The 27,357-nt window shown below is 31.9% G+C and overlaps 2 protein-coding genes and 1 pseudogene across 3 annotated transcripts; 2 read left to right on the top strand and 1 right to left on the bottom strand.

Annotated features, from left to right (window-relative positions):
- The first annotated feature begins 4,649 nt into the window (after positions 1-4,649).
- On the top strand, positions 4,650-7,146 carry LOC118053970 (wall-associated receptor kinase-like 8; annotated as a pseudogene).
- A 2,903-nt stretch (positions 7,147-10,049) lies between these two features.
- Positions 10,050-17,250, top strand: LOC118053969 (uncharacterized). 2 transcript variants are annotated; one of them, XM_073412295.1, is made up of 8 exons: positions 10,050-10,208; positions 10,295-10,493; positions 10,582-10,821; positions 11,375-11,486; positions 11,584-11,758; positions 12,628-12,868; positions 13,127-13,443; positions 17,015-17,250. In XM_073412295.1, exons 2-7 carry the CDS (start codon positions 10,310-10,312, stop codon positions 13,417-13,419), a joined length of 1,245 nt encoding a protein of 414 aa, XP_073268396.1. In that variant the 5' UTR covers positions 10,050-10,208; positions 10,295-10,309; the 3' UTR covers positions 13,420-13,443; positions 17,015-17,250. The 2 variants fall into 2 exon arrangements, with proteins under 2 accessions (XP_073268396.1, XP_034921289.1); XM_035065398.2 differs by lacking the exon at positions 17,015-17,250 and having other exon boundaries at positions 13,127-13,467.
- A 1,956-nt stretch (positions 17,251-19,206) lies between these two features.
- Positions 19,207-24,214, bottom strand: LOC118053965 (ubiquitin receptor RAD23b). Its single transcript, XM_035065395.2, has 12 exons — positions 24,029-24,214; positions 23,780-23,941; positions 22,900-22,935; positions 22,720-22,796; positions 22,586-22,627; positions 21,034-21,211; positions 20,819-20,959; positions 20,661-20,732; positions 20,106-20,153; positions 19,911-20,020; positions 19,591-19,669; positions 19,207-19,478 (listed from the first exon to the last, which is right to left on the bottom strand). The coding sequence occupies exons 1-12, from the start codon at positions 24,092-24,094 to the stop codon at positions 19,362-19,364; spliced, it is 1,128 nt and encodes a 375-aa protein (XP_034921286.1). The 5' UTR covers positions 24,095-24,214; the 3' UTR covers positions 19,207-19,361.
- Positions 24,215-27,357: the final 3,143 nt, after the last annotated feature.

Below are 27,357 nucleotides of genomic sequence, written 5' to 3'. Positions count from 1 at the left end.
TTCTTTAATTGAAGTATTCTTATTTCAACGACTCCTTTATTGATTCATATATGTGTGTATGTTTGTATGTGTGTCATGAGCTTCAAAGTGTTTCATGGGAAATTTTGAATAATTTTAAAGTCGGTTATAATGACGAAGACTTATTGAACAAATTTAGAGTTCATCTTAATAACAAAAACTTATTGAGTAAATTAAAGTTCATCGTTATGACAGAGACTTACTGGATAAATTTAAAGTTGGCTATTATAATGGAGACTTAATGATTCAATTCATAGTTGATCATGATGATTGTCGCATGTGTGAGGCATCGCGGTGAATTTTCCACTTCATCAAGATAGCTGGCAAATATAGGGTATGGGGAGACAAGGATTCATTGTTTTTAATCAGTGGAAAGCAGGAAAGGAAGTCACCATTATTAGCATCCCAAATACGTCTTACCTAAGATAAGCTGCATTGTTTGATTGTCTGATAAAAAAGCTAAGGTGTTATTGTATTTTTAATTGTTGGTCTATCTAAGATTTAAAAAAAATCCTTCTCAGTAAGGAGGTCCTTATTTTATCGGGTAAAAACCTAACTGTTCTAAAATCAACAAAAAAAGAAACTTCCTTTTTAATATTGGGAATATATTTTACGTATAAATTCATAATTCAGATACTCAAAGAAAAGAAACAAAATATTTTTGGGTATTTTTGAAATATTAGCCTAGTTCTCATGGCTTTAATAAATTGGTTGTTAAAGCCAAAATGCATGCTAAAACATATATATATTTTTTGTTGTATGAAAATACGATGTGATGATTTTTTTTTCTTATATTTGAGAGACTTGGCCATATGCATGAAAACAAAATATATTTTTTTGTTTTATAAGTTTTTGCAATGTTTTGATGAAAACCAGGTATTTTAATACCAAATTTGTATCTTTACGGTATGAAAATACAAACCAATATTACACAAAATAGATAGAAAAATACACGAGAAAATCACAAATTTTTTTAGAGAAGATTTTTTGGAATTTAAAATTTTTTTAAAAAAAAATTGAACAGTGGATTACTCTCCACTGTTCACATGCAACGTGAACAATGGAGACCAACGAAGAAGAAGAAGAAGAAGAAAGGGAAGGGGAAGGAGGCTGACTTGGGTTGGAGACTTGGCTGCAACGAGGAGGTTATGCCGGTGGCTCAGTAGGCTTCGGTGGAGGGAATGGTGGCTAGTGTTGGTTGCTGGTGAAGGAAGAAGAAAAGTTATAGAGGAGAAAGGCTCGGCAGCGCGCTCACTATATGAGGTGTTCGAGGGGTTGCTTGTGATGGATATGGAGGTGTTCAAGCCGCTGGTGATGATGTTGGCGGCTCAACGCCGCGGTGGAGAGAGAGAGAGAGAGAGAGGTTATGTTGGCAGTAGAAACTGGGTTAGGGAGGCTAGTTTTTTTGCTGTCTTTGGACCCAAATTTCTCCACCCATGAAACATGAAGATAAAATCTATTTATAGGCGGTGGAAGAGGGACACTTTGTCTCTTCTGGTGCAAAATCTTAGCCCTTGGTTCAACCCGAAAGCATCTCAACCATTGGCTCAAAGTAGCAAGATGAATTGTCAGTTTTGTGCATGAAAAATGGCTGGTCGAGTTGGCCACTTTGGGGCGGTGCCACCGCCTCTACATTTTACAGTATCGTGTAGCCAGGTGTCAGGGGATCGTTTTCGTTCAAGTTTCATCTAATTTGGGGAAGAAACGAGGCGTCAAATGCATTGGAAAGGAGGCCTCTCGGGCAGGCTCTCTGAAGATGAAGATAAACATTAACTTTTCTGCTAATTACGCTTTAGTCCTTTAATTTGTGATTTATCTCTAATTACACCCCTAATTGGCTTCAAACTTTCAACTTTGTTCAATTTCACCCCTTACAAACTTCAATTCAAGCCCCAGATTTCAGTGCCTTTTTCTCTTTTGGTCCTTGGTTTTGGATTTATTCAATTAAGTCTCTAATTGGTTATCAAACTTCAATAATTATGCAATTAAGCCCTTGATCTAACCGAATCAACTCTCAAAAATTCTAATTTAACCCCAGAACTTTAATTTCTTCTAATTAAAGACCAAATTGACTTAAAAATCAATTTTTCTTGCAATCAAAACCTTCATAAATTCAATTAAACCTCCAATAAAATTTAATTGAGTCTATAAATATTTGTTTTTGGACCTTTCTTCTTCAATTTGAATTTTTCTTGTCATTAAGGGTCTTCATATGTAAAAAAATATACTATTAAATTTTAATCTTTGAATTTTTTAGCCTTCTTAACCAATTTCTAGCCATTTTCTAGGCGTTCTGACATCCTCTTCTCACTATTATTATTTTTGGATTTTTTTTTTTTGTTCTTAGTCCGAATATATTTTTTTTTACTATTGGAAGAGAAAAGGTGAATTTTGGGAATAATCCAAAATGGGTTATGACAATGATAAAGACTAGCTAAATAGACTTAAAGTCGGCTACAATGACGAGGACTTATATGTGATACTGAAATGATGGAGTTATAGTTTAAAATAAATAAGTAAAATGAAATGAAATTATGGTAATTGTGTATGTACCTAAGTTTTAGTATAGAATGTAAGGGTAAAGAATAGTCACCTGCTCTTATTCATTATTTGCATTACTATGTATTGCAAGTTCATATTACACGCCACCACAACATTGATTTTGTTGTTGGGATTGCATAGCTTTTGTTATTAGGTAGAATTTTATAATTATTACTTTATGTCATGTAACTAAACTTGATGCATAGGTTAATAATTAATATTTTTAAGTTGTTACAAGCTAAATTCTCAATCAACCAAATATTGAAGGATGAAGTCGAGAAACAAATCAATTAAAAAATAGAACAAAAAAAGTACTCGAGCCAACCTGGGTTAACCTGTCAAACTTGGATTATAAAACCAGAATAACCCCATAAAATATAAATCAAAACAAATTATAAAGTCTAATATCTATTAAACCTAATATTAGAGGATGCAATTGCAAAAAAAAAATCTTTGAGGACCATATTGTAAAAGGCCAAATTATTTCATTATTAATTGCTACAATGAAATGTCAAGACCTTTTAATATATGTTAATTATGTAAAAATAAATTAATGATATAAATCGCAAGCAATATTATGAATTCTACTTTACATGAATGTGGAGATTAATTGTGATTGAAGTTCTTTTAGTAGTAAGACTGAATTTGCCTAAGAACTGATTGTGTGCACCAAATGTGGTTTGAGTTGTCGTTATGCATACAAATACTAACATAGGATAAAATTTAGAGCTCCCGTGTAGGACGGACTCAGCTGGAATTTTGTTAAATTGAATAAATTATTTGTTTGAATAGAAAGTTCCTTGTGTGATTGACATGTTTCTCTGTAATATAGGGTTGTATAACCTAAAAGGGCTTAGTGTTGGATGCTCACGACGTCAGGAAATTAAACTGAATCTTGGTTGATGCTCCATTTAGAAAGAGAAAATGAAATTAAATTGAATTAAAAAATATTAAAGCTATTGGGACTGGATTTGAACACTAGACAAGTGTTGAGCCTCTTTTCTTGCAAACATCAAGGACTAAATTGCATAATCATGGAAGAGATTTAGCTCTTTTTGTTTTTTTAGATCCCTTGATTTTATTTCCTTTTATATGGGATCCCATAATGTTGAGGAAAAGTATTTGATACTCTGTTTTGCGAAACGTCACAGCAGATCTATCTATTTTGTGCAAGTCCTTAACAGAAAGTAGAAGTCTAGCCATGCATTTGATTATGTTGATGGAAGATAATAAACTCTTTGATATTCTTGATGTTAGAGTTAAGGAGTGCTATCAAAACGCAGAAGTTATCTTTGTTGCTCATATTGCAAAAAGATGCTTGAATTTGAATGGGAAAAGTCGACCTTGAATGGGATAATTGGACTGTCTCAAAAGGAGCCAAATATTCAACAAAACTGTAAAATATGAAGGGAAAAAAAAAAACGTCATGAATGATGCAAGCAATGACTGGGATACGGGTGATTTTGACAGTGGCCGGACTCCATCATCTCATGTGATAAAACATGGTGATTTAAGAAGGCATAAAAATACTTTTATTTTCCTGTTGTTTCTTTTGTTACTATTTTGATGTGAATTAAACATATAAACATGTAATATGCTTTATCATGAGGGTGTGAATTATGCTGATTTTGCAAGTCAATAGTTTTTAAATTAATTTTGTCAAAGAATAATGTCGTTCGATGTCAACTTCTGCTGTAATAAAGGAGGAGAGAAAAATATGAGGATTAGGGTCCACACAGAAACACTAAGCCCAATAACTTAAGTTTGAGATTTCACGTTGGAAATTTCGGTTAAGTTTCTCCATGATATAGATTTTCTATAAAAAAAATTGATTTAATCGTCGTCTACACGCTATTCTCTTTAGTTTTGGACTAATCGTCTTTGAATTGGTTAGACGAAAGTCACCATCACTCATCAATTTGAGAATCTTAATTTATAGTCTTGTGGAATTTATACATTATTAATCGAAGCTTGGAAGTTGGGAAGAAACATCCTACGACTACTCGAATTAAAAATATGGAAGGCCACCATATTATATATATAGATAGATTGAGAGAGAACTTTTCATTCAATTTGCTTCAAATGATTTGGACAGTTCGTTTACTCTTTCAAGGCAGTCTTCTCTGTCTCAATTAGTATTTTTTTTCCTTACAAATATAGGCAGCAACGAAAGATCTTTCCCCTCTCTCTCTCTGTCTCCCCTTCCATTATTAATCTCCAGCAGCATCTAAATCTGCAATAGAAGGGAAGGCATGATTCCTCGTAGTGTCTCTCTATTTTTTTTCCTGCTATTTCTAGGTCCTGAAATAGCAACTGTATCAGCACTAATTATGGCGAGGCCTAATTGTACAGAGACTTGTGGAAACATTAGCATCCCTTTTCCATTTGGAATAGGAACAGGTTGTTACATGAATGACTGGTTCTCAGTTGATTGCAACAAAACAACTGCGGATTCTCCCAGCAGGGCTTTCTTAAGCAGAATCAACATAGAGGTCTTGGAGATTTTATTTGAGGACAGTAGGGTTCGAGTAAACAGTCCAATAATTTCCTCCGGCTGTTCTGGAAGAGGTGCCAACTCAGCCATTAATATGACTGGAAGTCCTTTTGCCTTCTCTTCCTTAAATATCTTCACCGCAATGGGCTGCAACAATCGTGCTTTATTGAGCGGAATTGAGCCAGAAATTGTTGGGTGCACGTCAACTTGCGGTGCTAGTACAGAAAATAGTTACTGTTCTGGTAACAATTGCTGCCAGACCACAATTCCCTCGAGTCTCCAGGTGTTCAGCGCGAGTTTGGGGAGCGCAGAGCACCCTATTAATGATCAAGGCAGCAATCAATGCAAGGTAGCTTTTATAGTAGAGGATGAATGGTTCCGGAACAATATATCAAGTCCCGAGGTGGTGAAAGATATGCAATATGTTCCAGTAATCCTGTATTGGGTTATGTATTATGGTACTGACATCCCTGAAGGTGTAACATTGTATTCTGATGCAAAGAATTCTGATCCAATGTATTGCGAGCGCCCTATGAACTTAAGTTCTGGTAGGTTGGGTTTGAGAACAGTAACATTGTATTCCAATTCAACTACTTGTTGGTGCAACGATGGCTATGATGGCAATCCGTATCTTCCTGATGGATGCACTGGTATGATTCGAACACGCTTAATGTGATTTAATCTATTTTTTTTTTAAGAAAAAATAATGAAGTACTGAAGCTTTATAATAGAGTTGAAGCATAAATTCACCATGCAATATCATTCTACTTTTGAATGGCTCCAATCACATGAATATATATACTCACTCATTGGATTTCCTGAATCAGATATCGATGAGTGCAAAATTCCCGTGGTAAATTGGTGTTCGGCGATGACAAAATGTGTGAATGTACCGGGTGGGTACAAGTGCGAGCTCGACAAAGCTAAGATCACTTTCTTGAGTAAGTTTCTGTCTCTTAATTCTTTTTTCCTTCGTAATTTATAGGAACCTGAAACATTGGTTTAGAGGATAAATTGTGTTTGGATAGAATGGAATGGAAGCTACGAGAAAACATTAGTGATAGCAATGACTGCCTTTTTTATCTCCCCATAATGGATAGAATGAGGCAGTGATGATATAGTACTTTCTTAATTTTTAATTTACATCTTTACCCTTCTCTAATTACCCTTGGTTCTCCTGTAAATCATGGCATACGATATAATTCTGTTCTTTTTAATTTCACCTTCTTTTTCTTTCTTTTTTTTAATTAATTAACTATAGACAAGAACTGGATACTTAATGTATAATTATCTATAATTACGCTTTTCCACTTATATGAGATAATTTTAAATTTTTTGTATGGTTTTTTTTCTTTTTTGCGTGTTGGAGGTGTTTGACATTGCTATTGTTGAACAGTGTTTTTTATATTAATCGATTCGGTATGTTTTATATTAATCGATTCGGTATGTTTGACTTGGAAAGTTCTCCATTTGCACTTCAAGAATAAAAAAACTATTTGTAAAAAAAAAATGATTTTTATTTGTGGGAATAAAAAGAAACGTGGTATGTTAATTAAAAAATTAGGTTAATTGATTTATTTATCTTTATGTATTGGATTTATTCTTCCATGTGTTATTTTAAGAATTTTTCTTTTTAAGAAATTTTCATTCTTCGTATGCACGGATATATAGATATTTTCTCTTATATAGTTAAAAGAAAAAAAAAGTACATAAAAAAATATACGGCAGAAGGTTACCTCAACCCAAAAAATAATTTAACCACCTTGTTGACATAGATTGTTGTTCGATAATATTACGCATGTATGTATCTAACAATTTTTTATTTTTTTTCTCTTGCGAGCAATGGCAGTTCTAGGTGCGGCCACTGGATCGTTGTTGCTGCTTGTTGGTATTTGGCGGTTATATAAACTTGTAAAAAACAGGAAGAACATTGAATGAAGAAGAACTTCAAACGAAATGGTGGTTTATTGCTACAGCAACAATTATCCTCTAGTGATGGAAGCATCCAGAAAACAAAAATGTTTACTTCCAAGGAGTTGGAACTATAACCTATCTCCACTTTTTGTTATTTAAGTCTCGCATCTTCATAGGCTTTTGGGTGAGCATCAATATAGCAAGAACTGCTAAGCTAAAGCATGTTAGAAAAAAAAAATTGAGGTATTAGGATACTGTAAAGACATAACCATATGTGCAAGAGAAAAAACCACCATGCAGCATCAGCAAAGTAATCAATCTTGCACTAGAAAGGAAACAACGTGGAAATCAAGGCTGTTTCATCGTCCATACACTTGAGTTCGGTTAAGCAACAAAACATCCAAGTTACAATGAAGGTAGATAAAATCATTAAAACGATGATTATTTGCAACTATTCTCAAGTCCACTATGACATAGAACAAAGGCATCTAGCCCATACACCATTTGGCAATTCCATCCATACAGCTGCTATATAAACAGAATCATTGTGCAGGAATACCCTGCCTAAGCAGTGAAAAGAGCAACACACACATGACACACCTCCCACAAGTTTTATCTTCATATTCGGTTGATTATCACAATGGTCGATCGATAATCACTCACAAAAAAGATCGAGAAACTACAAGAGAAATCAGTCCGGCCAAAAATACCCTGCCTAAGCACTTCAACAAACAAAGAGCTTAAGCAGTGAATTGTTCAGACAATATCCAATTGAAAGATCCAAGTGGGCCAAAAGGAATGACATTTATAACAACGACTTATTAAAGACCGTCAACAATGCCCGCATATCAATGAACTTGTGTTCTATCTAGTAATAACGAGCACACCGGCGAGGGAGCTGTGTGTAGAGCAATGACTGTGGATTAGTGCTGATTTCACAAGCAATCACGCACTGACATGAGTCATAAGACTGCGTGAAAACAGGAAACGAATGCAATGGCACATAATGCCTGACTATAGATCCAATACCAATCTATCATTAATCCAGAGCAAGCAGCAACAATGAGCACTTGAGAAACTCCAAAATACATGTCAAAATCAGCATCCACAAAAAGCAGATCTTTTTCTTATAACCAGTCAGTAAAGTAGACAAGATTAAGAATCAAAGTCATATTTTTGCACATAGATGGGCCATCTGAGCACTGCCCATCCCAATTGATTTGAATAAATTTCACATTGACAGCTAGCTATGGTTCAAATTCTCTAAAGATTTATCACATTAATAAAGGAAAAAAATATACAAAAACAAACGTCCAACCAAATAGCAAAACACCCACATTGCAAAAATCAAACATAAAGCTCCCAAATTTCACATCCATTAAAAAAAAACAAAAAAAATCTGGGAAACACCAATCAGATCTGAAGAAAAGAATCAGAAACTTGCGGTTCAAAGAAGATCAATAAAATCAGGTAAGAGAAGCTATAGCTTTTATCTTTCTAGAAGAAGCTTGTATCGTTTTACCTTGTAACAACGATAATGTCTTGTTTCTTCTCCGTTTTTCTCGGCAAAAAAGAGAGTGAAAAGGAGAGATGGCTTGGATGAACGTCTATGCAACTCCCCTTCCCTTCACTGCCCTCAAATAGGAGAGGAAAAAACAAAGAATCGTTTTTTATATAGGAAAAAAGGGACGACTCCTACGTGAAAAGTTAGTGAGAGACTGGCAGATTGGGCGTCAAAGGCTTTGCTTTGTGTACGATCGATGTTGGTTTGGTTTTATGAAGGTTATAAGTTGGGCCATAAGAGCATCATGCTATGCTTCTTTTAGGTAGGTTGGCGTTTGGAAATTTCAAGCGACGGATTAGGATTTAGGACGTGTTCCACATCAAAACAAAGACAAGAGGCTCTCCTCCATATACCATCATTGATTAGTACTCCCACGTGGACAGACAATGTATTTATTGCACAAGAGCCGATGTATACTTGTCATTCTCGCGATACATTAAATGTTCACTAGATTTGCAGGATGTTCAATGAATCGTGAAATTAGTCGTGGTACGCGTAAACTGGCCCGGATACCCACATAAATTATAAAAAAATATAATTGTTTAAAACTAACTATGACTAGGTTCAATAAAGTCTCACCTTGGATTTTTTTTTAGTATAGAAAATGGTTGTGCAATAAATACATGTTTTATTCCCAATATATTTGAAAGAATTCTCGTTGGGGTGTGTTTAGTTAATATTCTAAATAAAATGAATATATACAAAAAAAAAATAATAGAAACTTATTTGATTAGAGAAATGAAAATAAATATATGAAGTAAATTTGTTTTTATAATAATTTTTAGTGAGTTTTTATCCTTTTAAAATACAAAATACAAGGAGGCCTATTTCTATTATTTTTATTTTTTATATCTCGAGATTATAAATAAACACTTCTAAAAATAAAATTAATCTAGCAAGATGCATTATCTCTCTCAAAATTAAAAAAGGGCTTTTAACTAAAAACTTAGATTGAATAAATTTTCTCTTTGTTGTTTAAATCAATTGTTAGAAACTTTTAGATAAATAGTTAGAAATAAGTGGAATTTGTAGAAGATGAAGGTCAAGGGCTTCAAATTCATGTGAAAGCCTAGACATGTTGATTTGTTATATTTTTAGTGTTTATGGTGGTTTAAATATTTATTACAATCATAAATTGTTGTATTTTTTGTAAGAAAAAAAAAATCTATCCCCAGTTAATAATCCATTGATGCAAGGAAAATTGTAAAGATAAAACAATTGAAGTTGATATTTTATTTATAGAATTAAGATTTTTAAATGGTTGCAATTGGTGTTCTTATGATTTGGTGATCTAAATTCTTCAGTCCTTCTTTCCAATTCCATTAGGATAAAACATCCAAGAGAAAAATTCAAACGAAACTAGATGAATGGACTAAAACTACCAAGATTTTATTATACATCATAAGGGCTCGATTGCACAGTTGATAGTACAGGGCTTAACGTGTAAGGATCTTTAAAGTACAGGGACTAAAAAGGTTATAAGAAACTATAATCCCTACCGTACATAAATTGCGACTTCACCCGCACAACCACGTAATCCAACGGCAAGCATAACGAACTTTCTCGGAAAAGCAGAGAACCACGCCGTAGAGGCCAAAAGCACCAGTCTTTCTTGAGCGAGAAAACAAAAATTCGTAATCAAGGCATTAAGAACACCTCTTCCTCCAATTCTCTCAGGTACCCACAATCTAGTTTCTCCTTCTCAAATTAGGGTTTTAATTTTTTTCAATGAAGTTTTGATTTTTTTGAAATACTTTGCTTAGACTGTTGAAAACAAGATGTGGGCAGCTTCTTGCCTGGCGTCATGCTGCGCTGCCTGCGCGTGTAATGCATGTACGACTGTAGTATCTGGGATTAGCAGACGATCCGCCAGGATCGCCTACTGCGGTCTCTTTGCTTTGTCTTTAATCGTTTCCTGGATTCTCCGGGAAGTTGCGGCTCCTCTCATGGAACAAATACCTTGTAAGCCCTTTAATTCCCGTTGTTTTTTACCAATTTAATTGTGATGATGATGCTGGTGCTAACAATTTTTGCTGGTTCTGAATGGTAGGGATTAATCATTTTCATAAGACGCCGGATAGGGAATGGTTTGAGACAGACGCGGTTTTGCGTGTTAGTTTGGGGAATTTTCTTTTTTTCACTATATTGGCTATTATGATGGTTGGTGTGAAGAATCAGAAGGACCCACGTGATAGTTTGCACCATGGCGGATGGATGGGCAAAGTTGTTTGCTGGTGTCTTTTGGTGATCTTCATGTTTTTCCTTCCGAATGAGATTGTCAGCTTCTACGGTAATTGGTTGTGACTTGCTGGGATGCTGTTTATGTATTTAATTGTGGTTTTGTTTAGTAGCTTTGTTGTTTCAAAGTGTGTTGGCTTGTCATTTGTCAAGAGGTTTTTTCAGTTTGTTATGCAATTTCTCGAGGACTTGTTAAGACTTAAGTATACTGAATGTCAATGGCAAAAAGGTTTCTGTTTACGTACTCACTTAAAGGGTGATATATTTGCAGGTCAATGACCTACTACTTTGAGGAAAAAAGTATTAGCCAATTTGAGTAGGAGTGACAGAAATGAACTTATTTTAGGACTTGAATATCCTATATTGTGTCTGTTAGTTGGTTCATATTACTTTCCAGATTCTGTTTGGGGTCATTGATAGATATTAATTTGAATTATTGATATGATGTTTGCTAAGGCGACGCCTAATCTGAAATTCTTAACTTGTGCTAACTGATGACATGCTATGGCAGATTGATTGTCTGCTTTTGATGTTCCTGTGTCTTTCTTTTCCTGTCAAACATTTTTTTGTCTGACAAACTGACAAGTTAAATTTTTTATTTGCAGAGTCAATTTCCAAATTTGGCTCTGGATTGTTTCTTCTTGTTCAAGTTGTGCTTTTGTTGGATTTCATTCATGGATGGAATGACAAATGGGTTGGATATGATAAACAGTTCTGGTTAGTTTTGCTTTTTCTTTCTTTTCTCTTAGTTGTCTTCTTGTTTCCATTCCACAACCAGATTAACCAATTCTATTTTGCAATTTTATTTATATAGGTACGCCGCTTTATTTGCTGTGTCGTTTGTCTGTTATGTGGGAACATTTGCCTTCTCAGGACTTCTCTTTCATTGGTTCACTGCATCTGGACAGGACTGTGGACTAAACACTTTCTTTATTGTTATGACCCTGATCTTCGCGTTTGTTTTTGCTGTCATTGCACTACACCCTGCAGTAAGTTTAATTCTTTTTGTGTTCCAACTTCCAATAAATCCAACCATTATGACTATTCATTTTACCTTGTCACAGATGTTGGTGAAACTGATACATTGTAAGAGGGATGTGATTGATGCCACAATTGTTTTGTTTATATATGTTCTATTCTAATGTAGTTTGAACAGGGTAACCCTTCAAAATTATCAAAAAAATGGCTAATCATCTCTCATCCAAATCATCAAGAATTACAGTTGAACATGTATTCTCCAATAATAATAATAATAATAATAATAATAATGCAATTGGTCCAGGAATGATACAAAAATGAGAGCAGGATTTAGCTTGATCAATTAGACCACTGGTCCTATGACCAATGTCATGAGATTTTAAGCTTTTAGTAGTTCTAAGTCACGTTAACCTATTATGGTTATAGGATGTTTTACTGGCCAGTCCATTTTTATTTCATAAAAAGGCTCTCTTCAATGTGTTAATAAACTTTGGAGTCCTGTACTCTTTGCATATGTAAATGCAAGATGTATCTAATATTGTCTCTGTATCGAGAGACTTTATGTTTTCCATGAATGATAATGTAAATGTTGGAACTTATATTGATTTCCCAGATGCAACTGAATTCCTCATGGTCTGCAGGTATAAAGAAACTGCTGTGTCATGCTCATTTTATGTGTTCTTTGTCAAAGAAAATCCTGTTTTGAGTTCTCTCTCATGAGGATGCATATAGTTGTTCTATTTGCATGTTTGATAATTTCAAATTATTGTTTGTTATGTTAGTTTTGAGATGCCTAGAGTGCATAGCTTCACTTGCTTCTTTCCTGGTAATAGAACTCTTGGTTTGCCGTCTCATAGGCTGTCACTTTCTTGGTACACAGGTAAATGGAAGCGTTTTGCCTGCTTCAGTTATATCCTTGTATTGCATGTACCTATGCTATAGCGGACTTTCCAGCGAACCAAGGGAATATGAGTGCAATGGTCTTCACAGGCATTCAAAAGCTGTTTCTACCAGTACTTTTACCATTGGTCTGCTTACAACTGTTCTATCTGTAGTCTATTCTGCTGTCCGTGCTGGATCCTCTACCACCCTGCTCTCCCCACCAAGTTCACCCCGTGCTGGTAAATCTTTAGCAAACATTTCAGACTTTTGATATGTAATAAAAATGTTTCTACACCTGAAAGTTTCCAAAACTTAATCTATTATGTCCGTTACTGATATGAGGTAATTGAGACTGCCTGCTTTACTGCGGATGTTTTTTTTTTTCTCTTGGTTAGGACCTTATGTTAAATGTGCTTTCATGAGACTTTGTTATCACTTCCCCTATCCCATTGATATGACAATTTTTGCTTGGAATCTGACATTGGCTTCTGGGTTAGGTGCCGACAAACCTTTGCTTCCACTGGACAGCAAGCCAAGTGAGCAAGAAGAAAAGGAGAAGGCTAAGCCAGTCACATATTCTTATACCTTCTTCCACATCATCTTCTCTCTTGCGAGTATGTACTCTGCAATGCTTTTGACTGGATGGTCAACCTCGGTTGGGGAGAGTGGAAAGCTGGTAGATGTGGGGTGGCCCTCTGTTTGGGTTCGTATTTTGACTGGGTGGGCAACTGCAGGTCTCTACATCTGGTCTCTGGTTGCTCCTATTCTGTTCCCAGACAGGGAGTTCTGAGTCTCCTACTCTCCTGGGTGGAAAGTATTGTAGGAAAAAAAGAGGAAAGTAATACAATGTTAGTGATGAAAAAAAAAAAGTGCAAAAAAAAGTTGGAAAAAAAAGGTGAAAAAAAATAATAATACACTGCATTACTATTGTAATGCATGCGCAATGGTGTGGATGAACAGTAATTTTCCCACGTCCTGCTTTGTGTACTAGACACTTGACCCGCGCGATGCCGCGGGTCAATTTTTTTTACATAAAAAAATATTAAAACAAATAAAAATTTAAAAGTTTTGGGTTTTTTTGCAAAGTTATACCCAAGAAACTTGGGTTTGACTGCAACACCTGATCTAAGAGTAATATTTATAATATTAATAATAAAATTAAACTTACATGACCCAAGTTTAAGTGAGTCTGGCTGCAACACCAGACCCAAGAATATTGGATGTGGGTCTAGATATAAGGTCGTGTCATAAAAGTGTGATAATTAAATAGATTGATTAAAAAAAAACAAAGAAAAAAAATCAACAGAAAGGAAAAAACTAATAAAGAAAAAGGAAAAAAAAATGAATTAATTGGGTTAACCCTTTAAACCAGGTTATCCCGTAAAACCTGTGATTCACATCATGAAAGTTTGATAACTAAATAGAAAATCAAATAACGGGTTTACCCAGAATTAACTAGGTTAACCCATCAACCCAAGTTAACCCGTCAAGCCCAGGACACGTGTCATGAAAGTATGAAAGTCTGATAATTAAATTGAAAGAAAATTAACTTTAACAAACTAAACTAAATGAAAAAAATAATTTGTCAAATCAGGCTAACCCATCAAATCCGAGATCCGTATCATGAAAATCTGATAACAAAAAAAAAAATAACATTAACAAACTAAATCAAACAAAAAAAAATTCATTAAAAAAAATTACAAAGAAAAAAAAAAGGAAAAAAATAGTTATATAATATAATACAATGTAATTATATTTATAATTATAATTATAATATAATAATTATAATAATATAATATATTAATAAGTAAATATATTAGTAAAAGGCGTGACATGCCCGCGTGATGCCGCGGGCTTGTGGCATGCTTGTGCATTATTGTGGATTTGTGAAAAAAATCATATAAAAAAATGTTACCATCCACAATATTTTAAAGGAAAAAACTATAAAGCTATATTCTCAACCAGCTCAATATTAAAAAAAAAATCAACAAAAAAAAATTATAAAAAAAACAACAAAAAAATGAAAAAAAGAAGATGACAATATTGGAAGAAAAAAAAAAGCAAAAAAAAAATAATAAAAAAATGAAAAAAAAAAACATGTGGGGAAAGTTAAAGCTAAATTTTCAACCAGCTAAATATTAAAATCATTTAAGAAAACACTGTAGCAATCTATAATGTTTTGTGAGGAAATATACAACTATAATTCTCAACCAGCTCAATATTAAAAAAAAAATAAAGATAATTTTGACAAATTTTTTTAAAAAAAAACGAAAGGAAAAAAAAACATCCATGGAAATACTATAACAATCCGTAGTGTTTCATAAGAAAATCTACAGTTGTAATTTTTAACCAGCTCAATATAAAAAACAATAAAAACCACAAAGACCATTAAAAAAAAAAAACATAACAAAAAAAAAGTATATGGGAAAACACTGTAGCAATCAACGATGTTTTAAGAAAAAAAAGCTAAATTGTCAACCAGTTCAATATGAAAAAAATAAATTTGACAAAAAACATATTTGAAAAAAAAACATCGAAAAAAAAAACATGTGGGGAATGTAGCAACGCAAAAATCATGTGGGAAAACACTGTAGTAATCTACAGTGTTTTAAATAACTACAAAGCTAAATTCTCAATCAACTTAATATAAAAAAAAAAAAAATTAAAAAAGATAATTCTGAAAAAAAAATTATTTAATAAAAAACCATGTAGAGAAACACTACAACAATCTAGTGTTTTAAATAAAAAAATTAAAAAACTAAATTATCAATCAGCTCAATAATAAAAAAATAGAATCAACAAAAATAATTATGAAAAAAAAATATAAAGAAGAAAACAATTTTGGGAAAAATAATAATAAAAAAATATGAGGAAAGCTAAAGCTAAAGCTAAATTCTCAACCAACTCAATATTGAAAAAAATAAATTCGACAAAGATAATTTAAAAAAAAAACACGTGGGGGAAACACTGTAACAATCCATAATGTTTTTTTTTTTTTGAAAAAAGCTACAAAGATAAGTTCTCAACCATCTCAATATAAAATAAAAAACCTGACAAAGACTATTTTTTTAAAAAAAGTCAATTTTGGGTAAAAAAAAAAAAGAAAAAAAAACATGTAAAAAAAAAGAAACAAAAGCGAGAAAAAAAACACGCGGGGAAAGTTACAGTGTTTTAAAGAAAAAACAAAAAAAACTAAAATTTCAACCAGCTCAATAGCAAAAAAAAAATAAAATCAACAAAAATAATTATATATAAAAAAAATATGTAAAAATGACAATTTTTGAAAAAAAAAGAAATAAAAAAAATAAAAACAAAACATGTGGGGAAAGCCAAAGCTATATTATCAGCCAGCTCAATATTGAAAAAATAAATTCGATAAAGATAATTTTTTAAAAAAATATGTGGAAACACTGCAGCAAAACAAAAACCATATAGGAAAAATATAGGGAAAACATGTAGCAATTCATATTGTTTTTTTTAAAAAAAAAAAAAACTACAAAGCTAAATTTTCAACCAACTTAATATAAAAAAATAAAATCTACAAAGACCATTTTGAAAAAAAAAAAGAATAAATAAATCATAAAAAGAAAAAAAAAAACAATGTATGAGAACATTATAGCAATTCACAATGTTTTTTTTTAAAAAAGCTAAATAGTTAAATTTTCAACTAACTCAATATTTAAAAAAATTAGTAAAGATAATTTTGAATTTTTTTTTAAAAAAAAGAAGTCAATTTTGGTAAAAAAACAAAACATGTAAAAAAAATGAAGAAGAAACAAAAGTGGGAAAAAAAAAGCTCCAGAAAAAAAAAAAACAAAACAAAAAAAACAAAAAAAAAAGGTACAGAAAAAAAAACAAAAGCATAAAAAAAACAGAAAAAAAAAACAGAAAAAAAACTGCTACAGAAGAGGGAAAAAATATATATTATAATATAATATAATAATAATTATTATTATTATTATTATATTAAGTATAATTAAAAGACGTGGGGAAGCTACAGTGCTTTCCCATGCCTTTTTAAAAAAAATTAGTAAAGATAATTTTGAAATTTTTTTTTTTTTAAAAAGAAGTTAATTTTGGGCAAAAACAAAAACATGTAAAAAAAATGAAGAAGAAACAAATGTGGAAAAAAAAAAGCTCAAGAAAAAAAAAACAAACAAAAGCATACAAAAAAATAGAAAAAAAAAACAGAAAAAAAACTGCTACAGAAGAGGGAAAAAAATATATATTATAATATAATAATAATAATTATTATTATTATTATATTAAGTATAATTAAAAGGCGTGGGGAAGCTACAGTGCTTTCCCCGCGCCTTTTAGAGTTCTTTAATAATATATATTTCTATTCTAATTCACTAGGTGTACAATGTTTTCAATGAATGTAGGTGAACAGTGTTTTCTATGATTTGAATGAGACGTCAACAATGCACTGTTAACTTCACTGTTTGAGAACGATGGAGCATAAGTGAAGTTATTTCCAAACGTTTTTCAAAAGGAATGGAGATGTTTTAGATTTCCCCCACCAAACAATCATATAAAAAACATTAAAAGAAAAGGTTGGAGCACGATTTCCTTTATTATGTGATTCATCTTCTCAGTTAATACCCAAAATGTTTTTTTTAAAAGAATTTTTGTCATTTAAATTTTTTTATTTTCTATTTAATATTTCACTTAGTAGTTTACTTTGAATTGAGTTTAATGTTTTATTTTGTTTTGGTTGGTTTTACAAGAGAGGCTCTTGTTGTATTAAAAATAAATTTTGATATTGAGTTAATGCTTGATTAGTTGATTTGGTAAAATAAAATTTAATTTTATTGATTCAATATAATTAAAACTTTAAAGCCTGATTTCAAATAAAAATAAATATTTAGTTTTTTAAAAATAATAATAATATTTTTATCTCTGCTTAGCAACTTAATATTCGATTGAAATCAACATATTTATTATTATTATTATTATTATTATTATTATTTACTAGCATAAATAATCATAGTCCCACTTAACTCGTGACCGCGAACTTACACCAAGTCGACTTCCGTGACTTTTGTGTCAGATTTGAAAACTATATAATAGATAACTTTTAAAACCCATGACACTACTTATTGAAACAAATCATTATACATAAGATCTAAAATAAAAATAAAAAATAACAATTAAAAGAATAAGAGTAAAAATAGAAATAAAAAATAAATTAAAGAAAAAAACAATTCGATAATCAAATGGTTAAATTGATAAAAAAAAAAAAATATTAAACATAAGGATAAAAAATTTAAAAAGAATGAGGATCAAATTATAACTCAAACTGGGTTGAATAAGTCAGTTTTATTTCAAGGAAATATTAAAAAAAATTGGCAATGATAGTAAAATGAATAATTTAAAAAAAAAAAAATAACCACGATAACCTAGAAAAACAAATACATGGAAGTATATAATTGGATAAAAAAAACTAGGCTCAAGTAAATGAAGATGTTGCATGACAAACATATAACCTAGATAGTGAGAAGCAAGTCAAATTAGGTTAACCATAAAAATCTATGAATCAGATAATAAGATTGAGATAACCTGACAGATCACTTTTTTAAAACTTGACCTGACTCAACAATTTCACTTATGACCCGAGTGATTTAAGACATAGGTCAAGTCGGGGTCCAACAAAAAAAAATTGACCCGGTATAATCTGATCAAACAACTTTATTAATTAAGAAATTAACTTTCAATATTTATGAAATTCACCATAAAACCTATTTGAAAAGGTCTAAAAGGCAATTGGGTTCAGGGTTCATTTTTCCTTCATGGAAAGGGCAAAGTTGACTTTTAACTATATATTTAAAGAATGAAAAAAAAAATATTCTTGGTCGACAACTTTTTTTAAAAAATTAGAGGTAATTAAGTAACTTAATTATTTAAAAAATTATGAACAAGATATTTATATCTTGTACAATTATTAAATGCCTAACAGACCATGTAAAAAAACCAAGATATACCCTAAATTAGGGCTTATTATTTTCTTGGGAAGGGCAAAAACATCATAGCGGTGAATAGAAAAATGTATTTATTTCTATAGGAAATTTTCCTTCCAATTTAATTGTTTTTTTGTGTGTTTTTGTGCATAATTATTAAAAATATATATCATATTGACAAATCAAGTATTTTAATTATTTAAAAAAAAGAGTTGAATTTTCGCTAATGAACCAAGCAAAATAAATTGACATCTGAAATTTTAAGGAACGCAGTCTCAATCAACCAAGCACAATTAATTGACATCTGAAATTTTAAAGAACGCAGTCTCAATAGAGAGCACTTTTGATCCCCACAAGTTTCTCCCTTCCAAATTCTAATTCACTCTTGAGCACGCCGGAATATATAGTGGATAATTGCCTGTGTTGTGGTGGAGAAGGGAGTTTAGAGGTGATAATGACAGCGGCAGCCGCAATGGAATAGTGGTAGCAACGTGCACCTAATCAAAGTGCATTGAGTCCTTATAAGTGCATGATCTATCCAAACCATTGATTGTGAGAAGTAATTCATTCGCTATCATATTTCAGCTAGACATTAGAGAGTACAAGAGATGAAGAGATAATTTAAGGCAGCTTTTATCAAACGCCATTCCAAAACCCATTATCAAAATTAATTTTCAGGATTCATAGTTAGAAACTATAAAGTAAACCAAACACTACCAAACTAAAGTTTATCACAAGGACAAGGACCCTTATATAAAATCAAAACTACAAATCAATCTTCAAAATCTGCACCATTTTCCAGTAGATAGTTGGCTGCCAGCTCCTCGTTGCGATCACAAGCCAAAAATGCCTCGATGACGAGGGCTCTATCGAATCCCATTGCCACAAGCTACAACAGGGGAAGAATAAGTGTATGTAAACACAGAAAAACAGCAAAAGTGTCAGAACAGAAACCAAACAAACAATACAGTTCAGAAACGGAGTAAACAGAGTAGGCATACCCGTTCAATAGCCTCTTGTTCAGCTGGGGTCACGTTGATAGCATGGGGCATATCTTGGTCAGGTTGATCGAATATATCCCTGAGAAAAACCGATCATGCCATACTGTGGCATCAATATTCTATCATAGAAATTATGGGAAAAAGATTTATGTAGCAAATATGAAATATATATATATATATATATATAAAACTATCAAACTCAAATGATGATGAAGACCTAATTAACCACCATCAGCCAGATCGCTTTATCTTTTATGAACCAAGATACTTGCTTAGAAGACTTTTCAGATTTCACCATATACACCAATTAAGTTACTCACCCTTCAGAACCATCAAGCGGTTCATTTATTAACTGAAGAAACTCTGCATTATGCTCTTGAATCATTCTTAAAAGCTGGGGGTTTTGCTTTCCAAGCTCCTGGAGCATGGGCTGTAACAGAAGTAGCTGATTTAACTTTGAGACAACAAATGTCATCATAAAAAATAAAAATAAAAAAAGAGAAATGAAAAGGTACCTGCAGGATTTGTGGATTTGCTTGAACCATTGAACGCAATGCTTGAAACTAAAATGCAACAAAGATGGAAAAAACAAAATTATTTGACGTCAACGTACAAACTTGATAATCACTGGAAATCCTAAATCAAATAGTGTCTATGGTTATTTGGCAATAGGCAGTAAATGAAACATAGAAACTTGATAAACATTATAGATCCTAAATAAAGCAATATCAATGGGTAATTTGGCAATTGGCATTAAATGAAATTTAGTATCCACCCCGAAACCCATCTAAGCATATCAAGCAAAACAGTTATACACTTTAGTTATAAATCCATACCTACATATTTCCTGCCTTTATTCATGATTTTCTCACAATTTATTAAACTATTTTTAGATCCAATACCATGAAAGAGCAAGAGAAGTAACTTTTTGTGATAAGATAAAAATGGCCCAAGCACATGCACATGCACATGAAGATTGGTGTGAGATGTGAAGACCAATGGGTTTAGCATTAAATGCATTGCATTTAAAATCCAATACAAGAATAACAACAAGGTGTAAGGAACCATACTTGTTGATTGTTTCTAAGGAAATCAAGAGAGCCAAGTACGAGGCCAGCATCGCCTCCACCACCAGAAAGTGTCTGCCAGACAGGTTTCAAATGAATAACAGTAACAAACACTATACAGCTAATACATGATAAAAACCCTCTAAAATCTGAAGCTTTACCTCAGGAAACATATTCAATGGAGAAGAATTAGGTCCTCCTGGTGCAAGTGCAGGTGCAGCCGGAGCTGCACCTGTTTCAATGCCCTGATCTGCAGGAAACCGAGCCACTGGGACAGCAACTTCTGCTGTTTCTGGAATGCCCTGAGACAGAATACTGGTGTTAATGCTAATCTAAGCAACGATTGCTACAGGCTACACACAGGATTTAGACTTACAGAGTACAAGTAGTCCACTGCCCGCTCTGGGTTATTATAGGCAGCTCGAAGTGCGCGAGTAACTGTTTCTTTGTCCCAGTTTCCACCACCTATATCCATTATTTGCTGAATAGTCTGCTCCAAACTACTGCCAGCAACTAAATTGGAAGCAGCTTGACCATAGGTATCACTCTGTGCACTGCAGCAATTACACAGTATTATCACCATTAGAATAGGCAAGAACAAAAGCTGCGGATTATAGATAACATGTTTCTTAAAAAAGGGTAAATTTTATAAAATCACCCTCAACAAGATCAGATTGTTAGCCCTCAATTGTACACAAAACAAGAATTACATCGAACTGAGCTGGATCAGGCATTTACAGCATGCACGCACTAGTAGGTTTTAGTCAATATCGAGAACCAAAAAATCAACATTTTCTTCAAGAAATGCTAATGGCGACATTAAGAGAATAAAAAGAAAATGTATACTATGAGATTGTTAGAATAAGATTTCCTTAGAATATCACACACGGACTTAAAATCCGTGTAAGGAGGGTAACACGCATCTGACCACTCTAATCAATTTTGGTATTGACAGATATTGTCTCTCCTTGACCACATTATCCAAGAACTAAAAGATGGCAGAACTTAGACCAGCAGCAAGTTACCAAACAAAAAAACCATGCCCTCTACAATGTCTAATCTGGTTTTTTACAGAAAATTTACATGGGCCTAGGATTTATGCTTTAAATGAACTTTAGCTTCTTATATTCAGGACAGCTCACACTGACAAGTGATGGAACTATCCATAAGAAGCCCTTTGAATCAATTGGATTGCTGATAATCCTCTCTGAAACATGCATGGTTGTATGGAAAATTGTCATGCCATCCCTAATAGCAAAGAGTAACTTTGTTATGTAATTTCAAACAGGAGCTTCCAACTCTGGTTAGAAGTTTGAGGACATATCTTAAAATAACAAGAATATATGCGCAGAACAAAATCTCATCCTCTTAATGAATAAAATCCTGTCTTCAAGTTTCTTGCTATGTAATTTTAAAGATCTCATATATGTTCCAACTTTGGCTTGAGATGGTGAGAATAAAAGGGAAAACTTATAAGCAAAGCAGACCACTTGAGGTTGTTGCTAAATTTCCAAGGCAAGTACAGAATTCTTCCTCAATACAAAACATATAAACCAGTAGCACCAGTGTCCCCCACAGCAAAGCTGTCACCAGGAACTAAGTTACACCTACTAGACCGGTATAATGCATTTACTACCAAATATTATGGCTTGAGTTTGAGAGAAGAAAAAGGAGAATTGCACTATAAGCAATGCAAACCGCTTGAGGTTGTTGCTAAATTTCCATGGCAAAGTATATGATTCTTCCTCAATACAAAACATATAAACCAGTAGCACTGGTGGTCCACAAGTCAAAATAGGCCGAGAAATTAACCAGTAACTAAGTTTCATATACTAGATCGATATCGTGTATTTACTAACAAATATTATGGCCATATTGTCTTAAAATAACCAAAATATATATAATGCAACTAGAGATAAAGCATGTACTTGGCTGTTGCTGTGTCAGAAGCAGATGCACTCTTTGAGGCCCTGCAATGACAGATTTATTATATAAGAAAGATAAATTCCGTTATTTCAGAATAGTTAAAAACAAAAGGTATTTGTGGTATATATAAGCTTACTGTGCTTGTGCATCAGGTGCGGGAGCATCAGGAGTCGAATTTGAAGTTGGTGTGGTGGTAGGTGGTGTAGAAACAGGCTGGTGTACATAAACATAAGAACGGGATTAATTAAAAAGAATAAAAAATATACAAGAACAAGACACTACCAGGAGAAAGGTAAAAACCAAGGATGAAAAATACCAGGGTGGATGAAGTCCCAGCTGCAGCTGTTTTACTCTGTAACGATAGCAGATTGATGGAAGTAAATGTTAAGGGTCAAGCAAAAAACAGGAGCATTAAAGCATAAAGTCCACAACTGCTCATGCAGTTCATGAACAAAACACATAAAAATGATGTTGATAACAAATGTGGATAAACACAAGCCAATGTGCTTGCAAAAACTATGCAGTTTCTACAAAATATTAATTGGAAAAGGCTAACAGGGCCCCTTAGGGAACTCTTTAAGTGATTAGCAGTTAAAAGTGGTTAAGTGTTGTAATAATTAGACAACTTTGATTTCAAATTTTCATCTAACCACCATTACCTACCCGTCAATTACAGGTTAACAGCCACAGATTTCATTTCCAAATTTGTAACGCTGTTGGATGAAATGCTCGAAATTCAACTGGTCTAATTATTAAAACATTTAAAGACCGTAAGCTACGACAAATAATTCGGATACTATCAAGAGATCAGTTATCGGTAGTTATTAATTTTACACTGGATTTACTCACAAGGAAACTACAAAATCTCTCAGCTCCACATAAGAGTCTTTACCTGAATATATTGTTCACCAAAACAATCAAAATACACCAGTAATGCAATACATGATCGCACACTAAAAGCCACGAACAAAAACATCCTAAATTTCATACAAAAAAATCCCAAAACACCAAATACAAGCCCCGAGGAAGTTCACATTGACGTCATCAAAATCATCAACATAAATATAGCAGGGATTAAATATTAACAAAAAAAAAACTACCAAAATAATCAATTAAACATTAAAACCATAGCATAGGATTAGCAAATTAAAGACTGGAAAAAAAGAAAACAAAAGTAGAACAAAAAAAACTATTACCTTGCTAAGCATGACAACAAGAAAACCATCTTCGGTAACCTTATTATCAACTAAAGTAGTCTCATCTTTCAAGACTTTCCCATTATGAATCAACAATTGTTGTCCACATGGGTAATTGTCTTTTCCTTGCACGTCTTCGATATTCTTCTTTACACCCATTACCTTGACATTTTTTAAAAATATTATTGCTCAAAAAAATAAAAAGAAAAATGCAGTGCTAAGAATTATAATTAAGGTTTAATTACTTACAGTGTCGGTGGGTTGAACCTTAATTTCGAAATGGCTGCCTTTCAGTGTCTTGACGGTGAGCTTCATTGTGGCGGGGAGATGCAAAACCGACAGCGTTGTTAGGAGGAAAGAAACCCTAGAGAGGATCAGAGTGGGCTGGTTGTGGCAGGTGCAGCAATTTATAAAGAGCTACCAAATTAAAAGAAAGAAAGAGGTGAATGCGCGAGTGGATTTTTGGGTTTAATTTGCTGCCTGCAGCTGCACGCTTTGGTCACGTGACTTCAGCCATTTAAAAAAAAAACAAAAGAAATAAGAGCTACCATAAAATATTAAATAGGATATTGATGGCCAATTCTTAAAATTTGTTTTTTATTTTTTAATTTTCTACTCTTGCAAGAATTTTAATTAATTAGTGCAGAAAAGGCATTAACCATGTTATGTTTTCGGAAGTAAAAAATGTTTTGAAAAAAAAAAAATATATATATATAATAGTGCATTCAATAATCATGCATTTTTTTATATAAATTTCGAGATATAATTTTAATTTTTTTTTAGGATAAACACATTTGAATGTATCTTTTTAATTAAAAAAGTGTATTTAATATTTTAATTTTTTAATTTTTTATATCAGTATATTAAAATTATAAAAATAAATTAAAAAATTAAAACACGCCAAAAAAACATAATCGTACTTGGAACACTTAAAAATTCTTGATGGTATATTAAAAGGCAATTATGATATCAAATGTTTCTTATAATTTATTAATTTTGTTTATATATTAGCAGTGTAACTACACGTGTGGGATTCAAACTTAAGATATCACTCCTTTTATCTTTGCATGGGTATTATTAAGCATATAATTAAGCAATATTCTAATACACTAATTCACTTACTTATATTAATTAATATAAGATTAAATATTTACAACAATAATTATACAGAAGCCGTGCATTAGGATTGGAGAGTGGTAAGACATAATTCAATGGAAACATGGATCCCAAATTTGTTCTATGAAACTTGTTACGATTTGGATAAGGATATCTTAAAATGAATCTTTAACATTAAGTTTTAGCCATTTATAGCTTAAAATTATTTCCTTGTCAGGAAAAGGACTTGGATTCTCCAACGCATCAAAATTTTCAAATTCTATGCAAGAGTTAATTAGATATGCCAAGTTTAACGGTTTATTTTTACATTTTAAAAATATTTTTAAAAATATTTGAATTTATTTTTATTTTTTTTATTTTATATTAATATTTTTAAATTATTTTGATGTACTGATGTAAAAAATAATTTTTAAAAATAAAAAAAATATTATTTTAATATATTTTCAAATTAAAAATATTTTAAAAAGTAACTATAACCACACTCACATACATAGTAATTATTGATTGATTTTTCTAGAAATACTTATGTTTATAAAAAACAAAAAAAAAACAAAGAAAAAATAATAATAATAAGAAAAATATTTTTAAATTTGGATGAAAATATTCTTATAATTTTTTTATAGTTAAATATAATTTTATCTTTCATAACCTATCTATGTGTATTTATTTTCAGAGCACACTAGAGTTTTTCTATTTAGATTTCGTTTAGAGTGTTTTTTGGTACTACGCATGTAGATCACGTGACTGACGAAAATTAACTATTTTTGTATTTCTCCGTTTAAAGATTATTGCCAAATATGCTCCCTTCTTTTAAACCTGTGACTAGACTTGTTCACATGCTAAAAGCCCATCATCCAGGCCCAAGGTTTTGATAAGGTCTGGACAAGGATTTTTAAACTCCAGGCTCCGCCCAATACAGTTAGAAATAGAGCTTGCTCGGGCATCATTTATTAATAAAAAAAAACAAAAAAACAAATTCAAGAATGAAAATCTAATCTAAATAGCAAATCAAATCAAATTAAATATTAAAATATAAAATAAAATACTAATAAAAATATAGCAATCAAAATAATAAAAATCGAATCTAAACTTTAAAAAGATTCAAAATTCAAATAAATAATAATTAAAAAAAAATGACCAAAATTAATAAGATGGAAGACACAATTGTTTTTTTGAAAATTTCAAAGGTGATTTTTTAGGGAATAAGAGAGAAAAAGGAAAGAAAAAATAAAAACCTCTACTTCAACCTAACCAAACCTCCTTTGTGAGCATATGTCATACCGCCAAAAATAGAATGACGCATCACTCCTAACGTCGAGGTGGAAGTAGGATTTTGGTTGTTGTACGGGCTCTCATGTGCCACTTGAATGGCGCGGTGGCTGTCACGCGCCAATAATTTTTTTTAATAATATTTTTAAATCTAAAATTAACAAGATATCCTGTCAAAATTCAAGAATAAAAAAAATCTAAAAAGACCAAAACACCCTTGTAATTAGCCTTTGATTTTTCAAATTCCAAAGGTAATTTTGCCATTTAAATATTTTAATAAAAAAATGATAAATAAACCCCTTTATCCATGTATACTCTTACTGCTTTTTTTTTTTGTTATTATTATTATCTTAAAAGACAAAAGAACTCCTTACTTAAGGATTAATTTTTTGTGCTTCCAAGGGCAAAATAATAATTATATTGCAGCAAAAAGAAATTTACATACCATTTTACCCCTAGTCAAATATACAATATCGAATGTATCTTATGAAAACATATTTATACTCCTAATTAAATGTTTAGTAAGTTTTTTTAACAAGCGCAAAATCATATTTACATTACCTCAATTTACAATAATTTGTGTCATGGTGAATAAAAAGATCGATGACTTAATATTGGTTTTTTTTTTTAAAAAAAAAAAAAAAACTCTACAGCCTTCGTAACATGCATGTTATTGAATGGTTGAAATATCCTAGGCGGTAGCCATGAGAGAAAGAAAGGATATTAACAGCGTGTTTGTCAGATTTTAAAAAAATTAAAATTTTTATTTTTTTATTTTAAATTAATATTGTTTTAATGTTTAAAATTGTTTTAATAAACTAACATCAAAAATAATTTTTTAAAAATAAAAAAATTATTTTAATATATTTTATAATAAAAATAACTTCAAAAAATAACTACTACCTATTATAATTCAATAATCTCACCTCCACTAACATCCGCTTGAGTTTGTCACATACTCTGTCACCACCAATTGAGATCCCATTAATACCGCCATATATAGTAAGATAGTCGAGCTGGATTATCCACGATCGGCATAGTTACCGAATCACGATTATACTGTGGAAGTAGACACAGATCGGAGTAAAGTTTAGAGCATTCACCTGGCTAACAAGTGAGTGTTCACCTCGATTAATTAAGACCCAAGACTCCTGTGACCCTTCCTCTTTTTGATCCACGTTATCATCTTCCTG

Source organism: Populus alba, chromosome 1 (assembly GCF_005239225.2).
Source record: "Populus alba chromosome 1, ASM523922v2, whole genome shotgun sequence".
NCBI classification, from domain to species: domain Eukaryota; kingdom Viridiplantae; phylum Streptophyta; class Magnoliopsida; order Malpighiales; family Salicaceae; genus Populus; species Populus alba.
Note: the sequence above shows the minus strand (reverse complement) of the source record. Positions and strands in the feature narration are given on the sequence as shown.

Coding starts and splice junctions, on each gene's coding strand:
- LOC118053965 (XM_035065395.2), bottom strand. CDS start 24,094: ATGAAGCTCACCGTCAAGACACTGAAAGGCAGCCATTTCGAAATTAAG. Junction 23,942..24,028: donor AGGTTCAACCCACCGACACT/GTAAGTAATTAA, acceptor AAAAATGTCAAG/GTAATGGGTGTAAAGAAGAA. Junction 20,021..20,105: donor CAAATCCACAAATCCTGCAG/GTACCTTTTCAT, acceptor CTTCTGTTACAG/CCCATGCTCCAGGAGCTTGG.
- LOC118053969 (XM_073412295.1), top strand. CDS start 10,310: ATGTGGGCAGCTTCTTGCCTGGCGTCATGCTGCGCTGCCTGCGCGTGT. Junction 10,494..10,581: donor TCTCATGGAACAAATACCTT/GTAAGCCCTTTA, acceptor TCTGAATGGTAG/GGATTAATCATTTTCATAAG. Junction 11,759..12,627: donor TCATTGCACTACACCCTGCA/GTAAGTTTAATT, acceptor CTTGGTACACAG/GTAAATGGAAGCGTTTTGCC.